Source organism: Apus apus, chromosome Z, assembly GCF_020740795.1.
Source record: "Apus apus isolate bApuApu2 chromosome Z, bApuApu2.pri.cur, whole genome shotgun sequence".
NCBI classification, from domain to species: domain Eukaryota; kingdom Metazoa; phylum Chordata; class Aves; order Apodiformes; family Apodidae; genus Apus; species Apus apus.
The window spans coordinates 77,703,108-77,716,247 of record NC_067312.1 but is presented as its reverse complement, the minus strand read 5'-3'; the positions used below and the strand labels follow the sequence as shown (position 1 = coordinate 77,716,247).

General features: G+C 50.7%; 1 protein-coding gene across 4 annotated transcripts; it reads right to left on the bottom strand.

Moving 5' to 3' along the window:
• Positions 1 to 7,008: 7,008 nt before the first annotated feature.
• Positions 7,009 to 12,707, bottom strand: SLC25A51 (solute carrier family 25 member 51). Of its 4 annotated transcripts, XM_051643544.1 has the most exons (3): positions 12,618 to 12,704; positions 9,695 to 9,775; positions 7,009 to 9,618 (listed from the first exon to the last, which is right to left on the bottom strand). In XM_051643544.1, exon 3 carries the CDS (start codon positions 9,574 to 9,576, stop codon positions 8,704 to 8,706), a length of 873 nt encoding a protein of 290 aa, XP_051499504.1. In that variant the 5' UTR covers positions 9,577 to 9,618; positions 9,695 to 9,775; positions 12,618 to 12,704; the 3' UTR covers positions 7,009 to 8,703. The 4 variants fall into 4 exon arrangements, with proteins under 4 accessions (XP_051499504.1, XP_051499502.1, XP_051499501.1 ...); XM_051643542.1 differs by lacking the exon at positions 9,695 to 9,775 and having other exon boundaries at positions 12,618 to 12,707; XM_051643541.1 differs by lacking the exons at positions 9,695 to 9,775; positions 12,618 to 12,704 and adding an exon at positions 12,260 to 12,351.
• Positions 12,708 to 13,140: the final 433 nt, after the last annotated feature.

The window sequence follows — 13,140 nt, the reverse complement described above, 5'->3', positions numbered from 1 at the left end:
ATTGGCGGAGCGACAGCCTGAGGCAAGGGAAGAAGGAAGAGGCTCTGGAAGAAGTGATGGGACAGGGAGGAATGGAGGGAGGTCCCTCCTCGGAGAGGCAAGTGAAAACCCTTATGGCCACCCCTACCCTCTCAGTTGCCCTTGAAAAATAGGTATTAGGCTTTGGAACTTCAGGGCCAGGCAAATGAAGATAGAGAGGAAGATTCATCTATTGAGTCACCTAGGGCTTGTCACTCACCCCCACGCCTTAGGACTTCTTCAACTAAGCAGAAAAGGAGGGTAATTGTGGTGGGCCACTCTCTTCTGAGGGGAACAGAAGGGCCCATTTGTCAACCAGACCCATCCCACAGGGAAGTCTGCTGCCTCCCTGGGGATCAGAGATGTTAAAAAGAAACACTCTGATCTGGTGCAGCCCTCTGACTACTACCCAGTGCTGGTTTTTCAGGTTGGCAGTGATGAAATTGTTACAAGAAATCCAAGGGCAATGAACAGAGAGACTTCAGGGCCTTGGGACGACTGGTTAGGGGGTCTGGAGCACAAGTAGTGTTTGTCTCCTGTCACCATTTGAGTCAGGTTCGACAACGCTCTCGATCCACTCCTCCTCCCACCCAGGTAGGGAAGGAGAGAGAAAAAGAGACTGCTGGACTGAAAACTAAACTACACAGCTTTAATTAAACACTAAGGAGAAAAGAAAACATACAGTTATATACAAATATGTTCAGATATGTGCAAAAGCCTCTCGCCTACCCCCACTCCCACAGCACTCTCCTGATCTGTGAACAGTCCTGAAAAATCCCAGAGCTGCTGCTGGAGAAAGCGGAGAGTGATGAGGGTCAGGAGAGCTCGAGCCTGGGGGTCCATAGTGAGGGATGGACGGAGTCCTCCCTGGATGCTGGCCATAGATGGAAGAGAAGGGAAGAAGATGCAGGAAGGAAGTTGTCTTCTGTGATCTCCGACCTTCCTCTGAGCTTATGTAGCTCTATGGAATGGAATATCTCTGGCCAGTTTTGCTGTCTGTCTAACTCAGCCTCCTACGGGGCGGTCATAGATCTCTGTGTAGTGTCTGAGCCGGCAGAGTAAAGCTGTGACCTTGAAGACCCAGCAGTTAGAAAAACATTCCAGCTGTTATCAGCCCAAGCTGGGACACTTTGCTACTAGTTAAAAGAAAGCTTACTGGAGGAAAAAAAAATCAGTAAAAGGACAGCTCCATACCTGTTGCAAGAAAGGATGAAAAGATAAACAGGAGGAGTCTGCAGATCAATGCATGGCTGACTGGTGCCACAGGCAGGGCTTGGGGTTTTTGGATCATAGGCTGTTACATGAGACACCTGGCCTGCTGGTGGCAGGTGGGGTGCACCTGTCCCAGAGGGGCAAAAGCCTTTTGGGGCAGAAGTTATTGGGGTTGATTGACAGGGCTTTAGACTAGATATGAAGGGGAAAAGGAAGATAACTGGGCCTGTTAGGGACAAGCTGAAGAGAAGCATGCCAGGGCTTGAAGGATGGCAGACTAGGGAGGATTCTCACTCCTTTCATTCACTCTCATTTTGTTTGAGAGAAAGGATAGATGTTGAGAAAACATGGAAGCACCTGAGAAGGGTCTGGTAGTGTGGGAAACTGTTATTTTCTTCCCCACATAAGTCTAAACAAAATGCCTTTTAAGCCAGCGAAGGCCTCTCCTGATTATTCCCAGCTAATAGACTAAAACAGACTTGCTTCTCAAGGACAACTGAAACCAAAACAATGGATGTCGTCCGGGACAGAAAGGATGGGCAACAAGCCATCCTGTGCCCCTGGTGTCACCGCCCTAACTTGGGGATCATGGACGCTCATTGGCTCTGGACAGTGACACTGACAGGACAGGTGGGTCAGGGGGTATCAAAGGCAGCGAGTGCCCTTCCAGGCCCAGGTGGGCCCTTCCCTCCTCCCTGAGGCTCATTTGGATGCTTTCTGCGTGGGACACCCCCCTGCTGCAGATACTGATGCTGGGAACCACCCTGCCTGGTGGTGGGGTTGGAAGTCGCAAAAGCACCTGACAGCTGGTAGCCCCGCAATACTGGCTCGAGACGGGTAGGAAATGGGGCCCACAGTAGAAAAAAGGTGTTGGAACTATTAGCTCATCTGATGTGTATCTATACCAATGCATGCAGTATGAGCATCAAATAGGGGAGCTTGAAGCCATGATACACCAGGAAAACCACGACATAGTGGCTGTCACAGAAACATGGTGGGATGCATCACACAACTGGAGTGCCACAATTGATGGCTACAAGCTCTTCAGGAGGGATAGAAAGGGAAGGAGAGGGGGTGGAGTGGTCCTGTGTGTTAGAGAATGCTGTGAGAGCTTGGAAATCGAGTATAGTCATGATGAGGTTAAGAGTGTTTGGGTGAGGTTAAGGGCCAAGAAAGCTGGTATGGCTGTGGGAGTCTGCTATAGACCTCCCAACCAAAGCAGTGAGGTGGATGAAGCTTTCTATAAGCAGAAATCTCTCAGTCACTTCCATTGTTCTTATGGGGGACTTTAACCTCCCAGACATCTGCTGGAAATACAATACAGCAGAGAGGGAACATTCCAAGAGGTTCCTGGAATGTGTGGAAGATAACTTCCTCACACAACTGATAAGTGAGCCGACCAGGGAGGGTGCCCTCCTGGACCTGCTTCTGGTGAACAGGAAAGATCTTGTGGGGAAGTAAAAGTTGGAGGCCATCTAGAGCACAGTGATCATGAGACAATTAGTTTTGATCCTTGGAGAAACAAGGAGAGGGGGCAGTAAAACTGCCACCTTAGACTTCTGGAGGGCAAACTTTGACCTGTTCAGAAGACTGATTGACAAAGTTCCTTGGGAGGCTGCCTTGAAGGATAAAAGAGTCCAGGAAGGCTGGACATAATTCAAGAAAAAAGTCCTAAAGGCACAGGAGCAGGCTGTCCCCGTGTGCCCAAAAAACAGGAAGCGGGGTAGGAGACCAGCCTGGCTAAATAGGGACCTTTGCCTGGACCTTAAGAACAGAGAGTCTATGACCTTTCGAAGAGGGGACAGGTCACTCATGAAGTCTACAAAGATGAAGTGAACCTATGCAGGATGAACATTAGGAGAGACAAAGCACAGCTAGAGCTCGAACTAGCTACAGCTGTTGGGGATAATAAAAATGTTTCTATAAGTTAATTAACAACAAAAGGAGGATTAGGGAAAATCTCCATCCTTTATTGGATGCAAATGGAATCTTAGTAACAAAGGATGAGGAAAAGGCTGAGGTGCTCAACACCTACTTTGCCTCAGCCTTTAGCAATGGAACTAGCTGTTCCATAGATACCCAGCCACATGAGCTAGGAGACAGAGAGGGGGTGCAGAGTGAGGTCATCACAATGCAAGAGGAAGTGGTCAGAGACCTACGACACCACTTAGATGTACACAAGTCCATGGGACCAGATGGGTTACATCCAAGGGTGCTGAAAGAGTTGGCAGACGTGATTGCCAAGCCACTTTCCATTACTTACCTGAAGTCCTGGCTAACTGAGGAGGTCCCAAGGGACTGGAGGGTAGCAAATGTAACACCCATCTATAAGAAAGGAGGATCCGGGAAACTATAGACCTGTCAGTCTGACCTCAGTACCAGGGAAGGTCATGGAGCAGATAAACAATCAGGGGATCAAGTCCTGTCAGCAGGGGTTTATAAAAGGCAGGTCCTGCCTGACGAACCTGATCACCTTCTAAGACATGATGACCTGACTGTTGGATGAGGGAAAGGCTGTGGATATTGTCTATCTCCAAAAAGCATTTGACACTGTTCCCCATAGAATGCTCATAAAAAAATGGGCTGCTCATGGCCTGGATGAGCAAACGATCTGTAGGACCAAGCACTGGCTGGACGGTTGGGCCCAGAGAGTGGTGGTCACTGGAGTCCAGTCCAGCTGGGGCCGGTCACAAGTGCTGCTCCTCAGGGCTCAGTGTTGGGACCATTCCTGTTTAACATCTTAATTGATGATCTCGAGAAGGACGCAGAGTGTATCATCAGTGAGTTTGCAGATGAGACCAAGCTAGGCAGGAGTGTTGATCTGCATGAGGATAGGGAGGCTCTACAGAGAGACTTGGATAGATTGGATTGTTGGGCTAATATTAATGGTCTGGGCTTCAACAAGGTCAAGTGCTGGGCCCTGCACTTGGGCCACAGCAATCCCAGGCAACACTCCAGGCTTGGGGAAGTGTGGCTGGAAAGTGTCTGGCAGAAAAGGACCTGGGGTTCTAATGGACATGTGGCTGAATATGAGCCAGCAGTGTGTCCAGGTGGCCAAGAAGACCAATGGCATCCTGGCCTGTATTAGAAATGGTATGACCAGCAGAAGTAGAGAGGTGATTGTCTCCCTGTCCTCAGCACTGGTGAGGCCACACCTGGAATATTGTGTCCAGTTTTGAGCACCTCAATTCAAGAGAGATACTAAGGTGCTGTAGTGAGGACAGAGGAGGGCAATGAAGCTGGTGAAGGGCCTAGAAAATAAATCTTATGAAGAACACTTGAAGGAGCTGGGAATGTTTAGTCTGAGGAAGAGGAGGCTGAGGCATCAGTCTCTGCATCTACCTGAAATTACATTGTAGAGAGGTTGGTGCTGGTCTCTTCTCATAGGCAATTAGCAACAGAACAAGAGAGAATGGCTTCAAGCTGCAACAGGGGAGGTTTAGACTGGACATTAGGAAGGATTTTTTCACAGAAAGAGTGGTTAGACACCGGAACAGGCTGCCCAGGGAGGTGGTTGAGTTACCATCCCTGGAGGTGTTTAAGGGTCATTTGGATGCGGTGTTGGTGGATATGGTTTAGGGGAGAATTTTGTGGAGTAGGGATGATGGTTGGACTAGGTGATCCCAAGGGTCTCTTCCAGCCTGAATAGTTCTATGATTCTATGTTTCTATGATTCTATGACCTCAATAGAGGAGGAAGCAGTGTTGGGCTCAGTTAAACACTTTCCTCTATCTTATCTTTGTTTTCCCCTCTTTGCAATACTTATCTTTCTGGGCAATAAGAGTCTAAACGAGAACACACACAAACATAATCATTCCACTTTCCCTTTTAAAGCCCTTAACTTTCCTGAACCTTGTACTCACGTCTGTAAGTCCTCATTAAATTCACCTTTATAATGTGTCCTGAGTATTTTGTGGGCACGGCATGGTTTAAATTGGGGTTTGTCACTCCCCAGGTTCCCATCCAGCAGTCAGTGGATCCTCTGTGAGGGGTGTTCACCACGTGAACTGCTCAGAGAAGCAAATTCATTATCTCAAGCAGAGAGTGGTCTCAGTAATCCACCCTGTCCTTTTCTGGTGGGAGGGCATGGGGAGGTCGACTAAGGCCACCGAACCGAGACAGGTCCCCAACACAGGAAGGACATGGAGCTGTTGGAGCAAGTCCAGAGGAGGCTACGGAAATGATGGGAGGGCTGGAGCAGCTCTGCTCTGGAGACAGGCTGGGAGAGTTCGGGGTGGAGAAGGCTCAAAGGAGACCTTAGAGCACCTTCTAGTAGTTGCAGAGTGGTTGGGGTTGGAAGGAACCTGTAGAAATCATGTAGTGCAACCTCCTGCTAAAGCAGGGTCACCTACAACAAATCCCCCTGGAACAGATCCAGGTGGGTTTGGAATGTCTTCAGAGATGGAGACTCCACAACCTCTTTGAGCAGCCTGTCCCAGGGCTGTGTCACCCTCACAGAAAAGTACTATTTTATTCTGTTTATCTGGACCCTCCTGCCCTCCAGCTTGTGCCCGTTGCCCCTGGTCCTGTCACTGGACACTGCTGAAGAGCCTGGTCCCATCCTCCTTTCACGCCCCTATAGATATTGATAAGCGCTGATGAGATTCCCCCCTTCGTCTCCTCCAAGCTGAACAGCTCCAGCTCTCTCCGCCTTTCCTCACAGCCCAGATACTTCAGTCCCCTCATCACCTTTATGGCCTTGTGCTGGAGTCTCTCCGGCAGTTTCTTGTCCTTCATCAATGGGAAGCCCAGAACTGGACACAGTTCTCCAGATGTGGCCTCACCAGGGCAGAGTGAAGGAGGAGAACCTCTTTTGACCTCCTGGTCACACTTCTGGATTCACCCCAGGATGGCATTGCCCTGCTTGGACACAAAGGCACATTATTGGCTGATGGTCAGCCTACTGTCCACCAGGACCCTGAGGTCCTTTTTTGCAGAGCTGCTCTCCAGCAGGTCACCCCAGTGCCTGAAGGGGCTCCAGAAAAGCCGTGGAGATACTTTGGACAAGGGCAGGGAGGGATGGAACAAGGGGGAAGGGTTTCCAGCTGGAAACTGGAAACCGTCCCAAGTCAGATCCTGCTCCTGATCTGTCCTGAGTCAGATCCCACTCCTGAGCTATCCCATGGCAAAGGCTGACCAGGCTCCAGGGAAGCTCACCTGGCCAAGGCCAGTCTCCTGGGATACATGTTCTCCCCCACACTCGGCAGTCACCCTGCCCTGCCTGATGGCAGCTGGAGGGGATGCAGCCAGCTTGGCTCGCTGGGGAAAGCTGCTCCTTCTGATCCTTGCCAGGTATCACTTGCTCCTAACCTGTTACCTACATCAGTCATGGTCGGAGTTGAGGCAGCCTGGCTATAGCCAGTTTGTTGAGTGTGGGAACAAGCCTTGATCTCCCATAAGCTGCAGCCCCACAGATTGTGCTGTGCTGTCCTCAGGGCTGCCTGAACCCCCAGCTCAGCCTGCACCCCTGCTCTGCCCACTCCTGCTCCGCTCTCACATTCCCCCTCTTGGGCACCCACGGTGCCTGGGGCTCTGGGGTCCTCTCCTGCTGTGAGCAGCACTGCTCTCACCCCCCCACACCTGCCGGGCCTGCAGCCCCTGGCACGGTGACATGGGCAGGGGGCACCAAGCCAAGCCGGTATTGGAGCCCAGCTCTGCCCTGAGGGGCTGCAGAGACCTGTCCCCCACGGCCCAGGAACCACCCACCAGAGCTGAACTCCTGCCCTCCCTGCCTTGGGCTTCCAGCGTGGGAGAAGGATACAAAACCTTCCACGGAGAGACAGGATGCAAATTTTTATTCCATCAAGGACTGATTACAAAAAAACAGTACACTGGTAAAAATCAGATTCTGCCAGTAACAAACATTCAGTAAACTTTTTATTTAAATGCAGATAATCACAACATTCAGATACGAGAATACTCAAGGGTGCCTGGCCAGTTTTGACTGTGAAGCTAGGGACTGTATTGTGATTGTAACACACTCATTAGAATCAGTATTTGAGGACAGTTTAACAAATGGAAAACTCAAAAAACATAATAGCCACTCTAAAGCTTGTGAGAAGACCAATTCAGACCAGTTTCTGAAAGCTTTCCTGCCCCTCATAATCCAAAATATTTTGTTTTATATATGTGGTTTCATAAAATCAAGTCCCCCAGAGAGAAGCAAATGCTTTTTGTTGAGACCCTCACCTGGTTTATGGCCATGCTTCGCTCTTTTGTCTTTTTCTCTAAGGCCTGAAGTCTTTTACCTCTCAACACTCAAGTCTGTAAGACACACAATGCTTGTTATTTCTTCAATTCTTTTTCAATACACACCTACAGAAGTCCTCAAACATGTCCCCAAATGCTGTACCTTTCCTACCCAGCTAAGGAGGTCATCTTTGGCTGTCACCCTTGCTATGCTTAGACCTCCACTGAAGTGGATAACCACCCAGAAACCCCACCCAGCCAGCGCAGCTCTGCAATTCTGTTGACAGAACTGCCAACCACACAGAACTCTTTTAAGTTCCAGGTAGGGATATCCTGTGATCGATTATTTCGCAGCAAGAGAAGTAATTTGCAAAAGAGAAGACACATCAGCACAGAAGAGCTGTGTTTGTGACCTGCTCCCACAGCTGCAGGAAGCTGAACCATTCCACAAGCACTACAGGAAGGGCCACTCCTGTCTGACCCAGCGCTGTGAGACACAGGAAAAGCAGCAATGCAAGAAGAGAGAAGGCAGAACAAAACTCCATGTTTACAAGAAGGTATAAGAAGGAAGGACACTTTAAAGCTTGAGTAACTTTGTAGTCTCGTTCCTTCCACCTTTCCCTTTTCCACAGGAAGGCGCACACACACACACACACACACACAGAGATATCCCCCATGAGCTGCAGGCAGCTCACACTGAGGTCAGACACCCCCTGATGAGGAGTGTCCACCTCAAAGCCCAGCATCCAGGGCTGGCAGAAGAGTTTGGGCAGGCTTTGTTTTAGCTTGAAGTTCTAAACTTCAGTCACCCTCACCTGGATCTGTCCTTTTGGCTTGAAGTGACAGAGTGTACTTAGGACCCTAAACATTTGAAAATGCAGTTCTTAAGATTCCGAAGTTTATCAGGCAAGGGATTAAATTCTCATCAGCTCCTCCTTGATTTTCATGTTCTACAATTTGAACAGTGGAGCGTTAAGAATTTTTGGGAGTGATAGAGAAGAAGCTGCTGGACCAACATAAGTCTTTTTTCATTCTTTTTTTCAGATCTTGTATTTGTCTGCAAAAGCTCCATTATGAGTAAATTCACCTGCCAGCAAATAAATACTTTTAAAAGTTCGTCTTAATTGCACCATGATCTAGATGCATCACCATTCACCCCATAAATATTGAAGGCCAAGGCTAGTTACCTTTCACACTAGGCAGGCACTGTTCCCTGGGGCTCAGTGACACAGCACATGAGCCAACACTCCAGCGAGCAGAAGAGCTGAAGGGAGAGGGTGATTTTCACAGCAGCTTGAGCAAGAACTCGTAGGTGGCATTTATGATGCCCCAGGACAGGACGGAACGATGGTAATTCAGATGGGCTCCTCTGAAAAGGTGGATCAGTTTCCTATCACGTTCCAGCCAGATCTTAGCAAAGACTTTTGAGAAGGACTGAAATTCACCACCAATTTGAGCTTGCATGCGAGTTTTTACGACGTTCACTGGGAAAAACAAGAATCCCAGCATGGCACCCAGCAGCCCTCCACAGATGAAGTCGTTGATCAAATGGGTGCTGTAGGAGGTTGCTTCAGGCAGACACTGCTTGATAGGTCCCCGCAGCCCAAAGAAGAGGGCGTTACTGGGTCCATTTCGGAGCAGAATAGGCACCAATCCCCGGTAATATTCTCTCATCCCATAGGCTTTCAGCACCTTGAATGCCTGGTAAGTGTTTGTAAATTTGTCATGGTGTTTGTAGTCCTGAAGCAAAGTCTGAACTCGCTCAAAAGGCGTGAGAACAGCTTCTGTGGTCCCAGCCAGCACAGCGGCCATGCTGCGCGTGAGGAGCTCTGGGGCGCTCGTGTGGCTGTAGAGCAGGGAGGAGAAATCCTCATAGAGGCCAAACATCAGGGCCAGTGTGGTGGTCTTCTGCATCAGGGGAGGCAGGATGCCCCGGTAGAGGTTCCGGATCCCATCCTGCTGCAGCTGGTGCACTGCATCCTTGGTCTTCAGGCCATAGAGCTGCTGGCGGAACAGCACCTTCTGGATGGGGAAGGTGACGGCAATGTTGGTGAAGGCAGCACAGTATCCACAGAGATAGTGCTTCCCAGAGGCAGCCCTCCTGTCCCTGCTGGGGTATTCCTTTGGATTTGCTGGAGCTGAGCCTTCTGAAGCCATCACGCTGGTTTTCTCACTGCAGTGTCCCTCAGTTCTCCTTCCCTACATCACAAAAGACAAGGGCAGTGAGCAGAGCTGCAGGGTCATGTTTTCACAGGAGCTGATCCCCGAGTCCTACCTGAGCAACACCCAAACATCTGAAGGAGAAAAGCCACCAGGTCTTGGGAGTGTGGCTCTGGGTTCTCCTGAAGTCTGAGACCTGAAAAAGTGGCAGTTTTCCTCTCTGTACATGTTCAAATTAAAACAGAAATAAACTGGACAGGAAATTGAGATAGGAACTCCTGCAGTGTTATGCAGCAGCTGACAAGAGGAAGCTCCCACAGCAGCCTTCCCCACTTGTGCCAAGGAATTCCAACGGGGAATTCCAGCAGGGAAAGGTCTCCTCGCATACTAACAAAAACCACATCACCTGATGGTGCTGGTGGGGACAGAAGAGCTTCTAAGGAAAAAAGAAACAATACAATAAATAGAACACATGCAGTTGTGTTACAGGTTCTGATCATTCCACTCTGCCTTTCCCTGAGGCAGAAAACAACAGAAAATTTAAATAACAATTTGTTGTGGTTTAACCTGGCCAGCAACTGAGCCTCTCCCTGCTGCCCTGGGGGGACGATGGGGAGAACCAGGAGCATAGAAGGAAGAAAGTCGTGGGTTGAGATAAAAATAGTTAAAAATAATTTTTTTTTAAATCCTTTGTAAGGGGAAAAGACCAACAAAGAGAGAGAGAGAGGGGAAAATAAAACCAAGACAGAGAAGTGATGCAGATTAAAACACTTGCTCACCATCAGCCACCTGATGTCCATCCAGCCCCTGAATCCCCTGCCAGCCCCCCCCTCAGTTCCACTGCTCTGCTGGGTGTCACAGGGTACAAAGTGTCCCTGGGGTCACCTGTGCCCCCCCCACCTGCTCGCTGGTGGGCAGGGTGAGGAGCAGAGCTGCTCTGGGGCTGTGCAAGGGACCAACACCCCCTAGGGCACCAACCTTTACATCAGAAACCCAACAATGGCCCAACACTGCCTGATGTGAGGAAAAGTAACTCTATCCCAGCCAAAACTAGTACACAACTGTAATCTCAGCACTCAACTACAAGATCACTTCTGAGACAATCTTGAAAATTTCTGAAACAGTTAATTAATGTGCAGTCTCATCTGTAGAGAAAGTATCTTGAGCCCACACTTAATTTAATGCTATGTTTAGAAGTTTAGTAAGACTTTGATGAGCTTGGATAGATCTGAGGTCCTGAAGGACATGTACACACAGACAGTTCTGCCAGATGAAGCAGATAAGCACTGAAGTAATCATTATCAGACAACAAGTGCTCACCATTTACAACAGGATTAGTTACTCAACAACTACAAACAGCTGTTTTTGCAACTGACCTGAATCCTGACTTCCATTACAGCACAGTTCAAGTTAGGTCAGTAACAAGCAACTGAGGCTGGTGGGGGCTTGTGAACCTCAGACACTCCTTGCCAGCAACATGTGTGAGATTTCCATTATTTCAAACGTGTGTTTGGGGCCAACCCCCCCTGCCTGGCACCAGGAACCACACCCTGAGGCACCTCTGCGGGCTGGGACGGGCACGTGGCAGAGGCTGCACAGGAACAACCTGGATTGCTCTGACCAACTGCAGAACTCATTTTAAAACAGAGCACGTGTACACCTGGATTGGCTTTTCCCCTTCAGTTACATGTGACTTGCTCCTTTAAGGTCTGGCAAATGAAAATAACATCTAAATAATTTAAAAAGTGTCTCTGTCAACTCGAGCAGTAACATCAGACACAGATTTGTGTTAGGTGGCTCATACACCACTTCAAATACACACCAGTTTGGGCATTATTCAGATTACCGCAGCTTTACCTGCATACACTAGAGAGGAGACAGTGGCTCACACCACCCCAGCTAACACTACATGAGGACAAGCCTCACCAGAGACAACACTGATCAGGAAATTATTCAGAATGCCTCTGACAATCAGTCACTTATGTAGGTGGCAGCTGCATGTGCCCAAAATGTGTTTTCCCTCAAAAGAAACTCATTATAAATAAATAAAAAGAATAAACAATTAAAAAAACCAAAAAGAGACCTTTAGAGTGGTTTCAGAAGCTATGTGCTCCTTCTGGTGTATCCACCAGACCCAAACAGTGGGGTGCAGGGAGACTGCAGAGATCGTCACACTTCCAGGTCAGGACCTTGCAGGAGACAGGACAGCAAGTCCCTGCAGAGGTGCCTGTGACAGGATCTGTGCTTCCACACAGGGCTGGCAAGACCTCTGACACCTCCAGGTACTAAAGCCCAGAAGGCACTGTGTTAGAATTTAAGCAAAAAGAAACAGCTCCCAGCAAGGAAAAGCAGCTCTGGATCACGGGCACAGCCTGTGCACACAAGCCCCTGCAGCTGCTGCCACATTCCCTTGAAACACGGGAGCTCCCTCAGCCCAGGAGCTGACCTCAGGTCTCTGAGCCAGAGGGTACCCAGAGGGTGCGTGCCACCCTTTCTGACCCAAGGTCTGTCCCTCAGGCCCTGCCACTGTCACCACCTTGTGGCGTACACCTGAACTGCTTCTAAAGAAGGATTTCAACCCATTCACCTGTCTGAACGACCATGGCCTTCAAAATGCTGGTATGACCCACCAGGTCACCAAAACACAAGAGAAAGATACTAAGGAGAGGGCGTTTGTTACCTGATATTGCCTTGTATCTCTGTCTTTGCGAGGCTGGTGAGATGGCAGTGGGACAAACCTGCTACCCGAGGGGCTCTCCAACCACAGTTTAAGGTTATTCTGGGAACCCAACGCGTATCCAATCAGTAAATCGGACCGACGCTACCAACGCACACCCTCCCGCCCTCGGCAGGGGGAATGCTCGTCCTGAACGGCTGCCCACATCCTGCAGACATGTGGCTCTCTCGGAGAAGACGGAAGGTTTCTCGATTCGTTGGTTCCCGCGGCCGATCATCCCCGCTGGGGCACACACCGGATTGTCGAGCCGGGGCTCCCCGCCGCCAGCCCCGAGCCGGCTCGCACCCGTTCCCGGACTCACCACATTCTCGGTGCGGGACTCCCGCGCTGCAGCCAGTCCGGTGCCGCCGAGAACTCAACGCGGGCAGGGCCGCCCGGTCGCTGTGTGGGGACACTGGCGAGCGATCGCGGCGGCTCCGCGGCACGGCACCAGGCAACCTGGAAGCAAAGAGGCAAATCAGGAGCGCGGCCGAGGCGCCGGGGGGGAGGCCGCAGCCGGGCCGCCGGGAGACAGCGCCCGCAACTTCCGCGCGGGCTGCGGCGCGGCCTCCTGGCGCGCGGCCCCGCGGACCGGCGTCCTTAGCCCCGGCGGGCAGGCGCGGCGGGCTGGGATCGTGCTCAAGGTCAGGCCGGCGGCGCAGCGCAGGGGAGAGGAGCGCGGGCCGGCGGCTGCGGGCCGCTCCGAGCCCGGCAGAACGGCCCCCGCCCCGGCGCGCCTGCGCGGCCGCCGCAACCACCCGGGCCGGACCAGGCCTCGCCAAGAGGGTCCCCACCGAGCCGGGCCCGGGCTCAGGACACACCTGCGGGCGCTGCCGTTGCCATGG

Coding starts and splice junctions, on each gene's coding strand:
- SLC25A51 (XM_051643542.1), bottom strand. CDS start 9,576: ATGGCTTCAGAAGGCTCAGCTCCAGCAAATCCAAAGGAATACCCCAGC.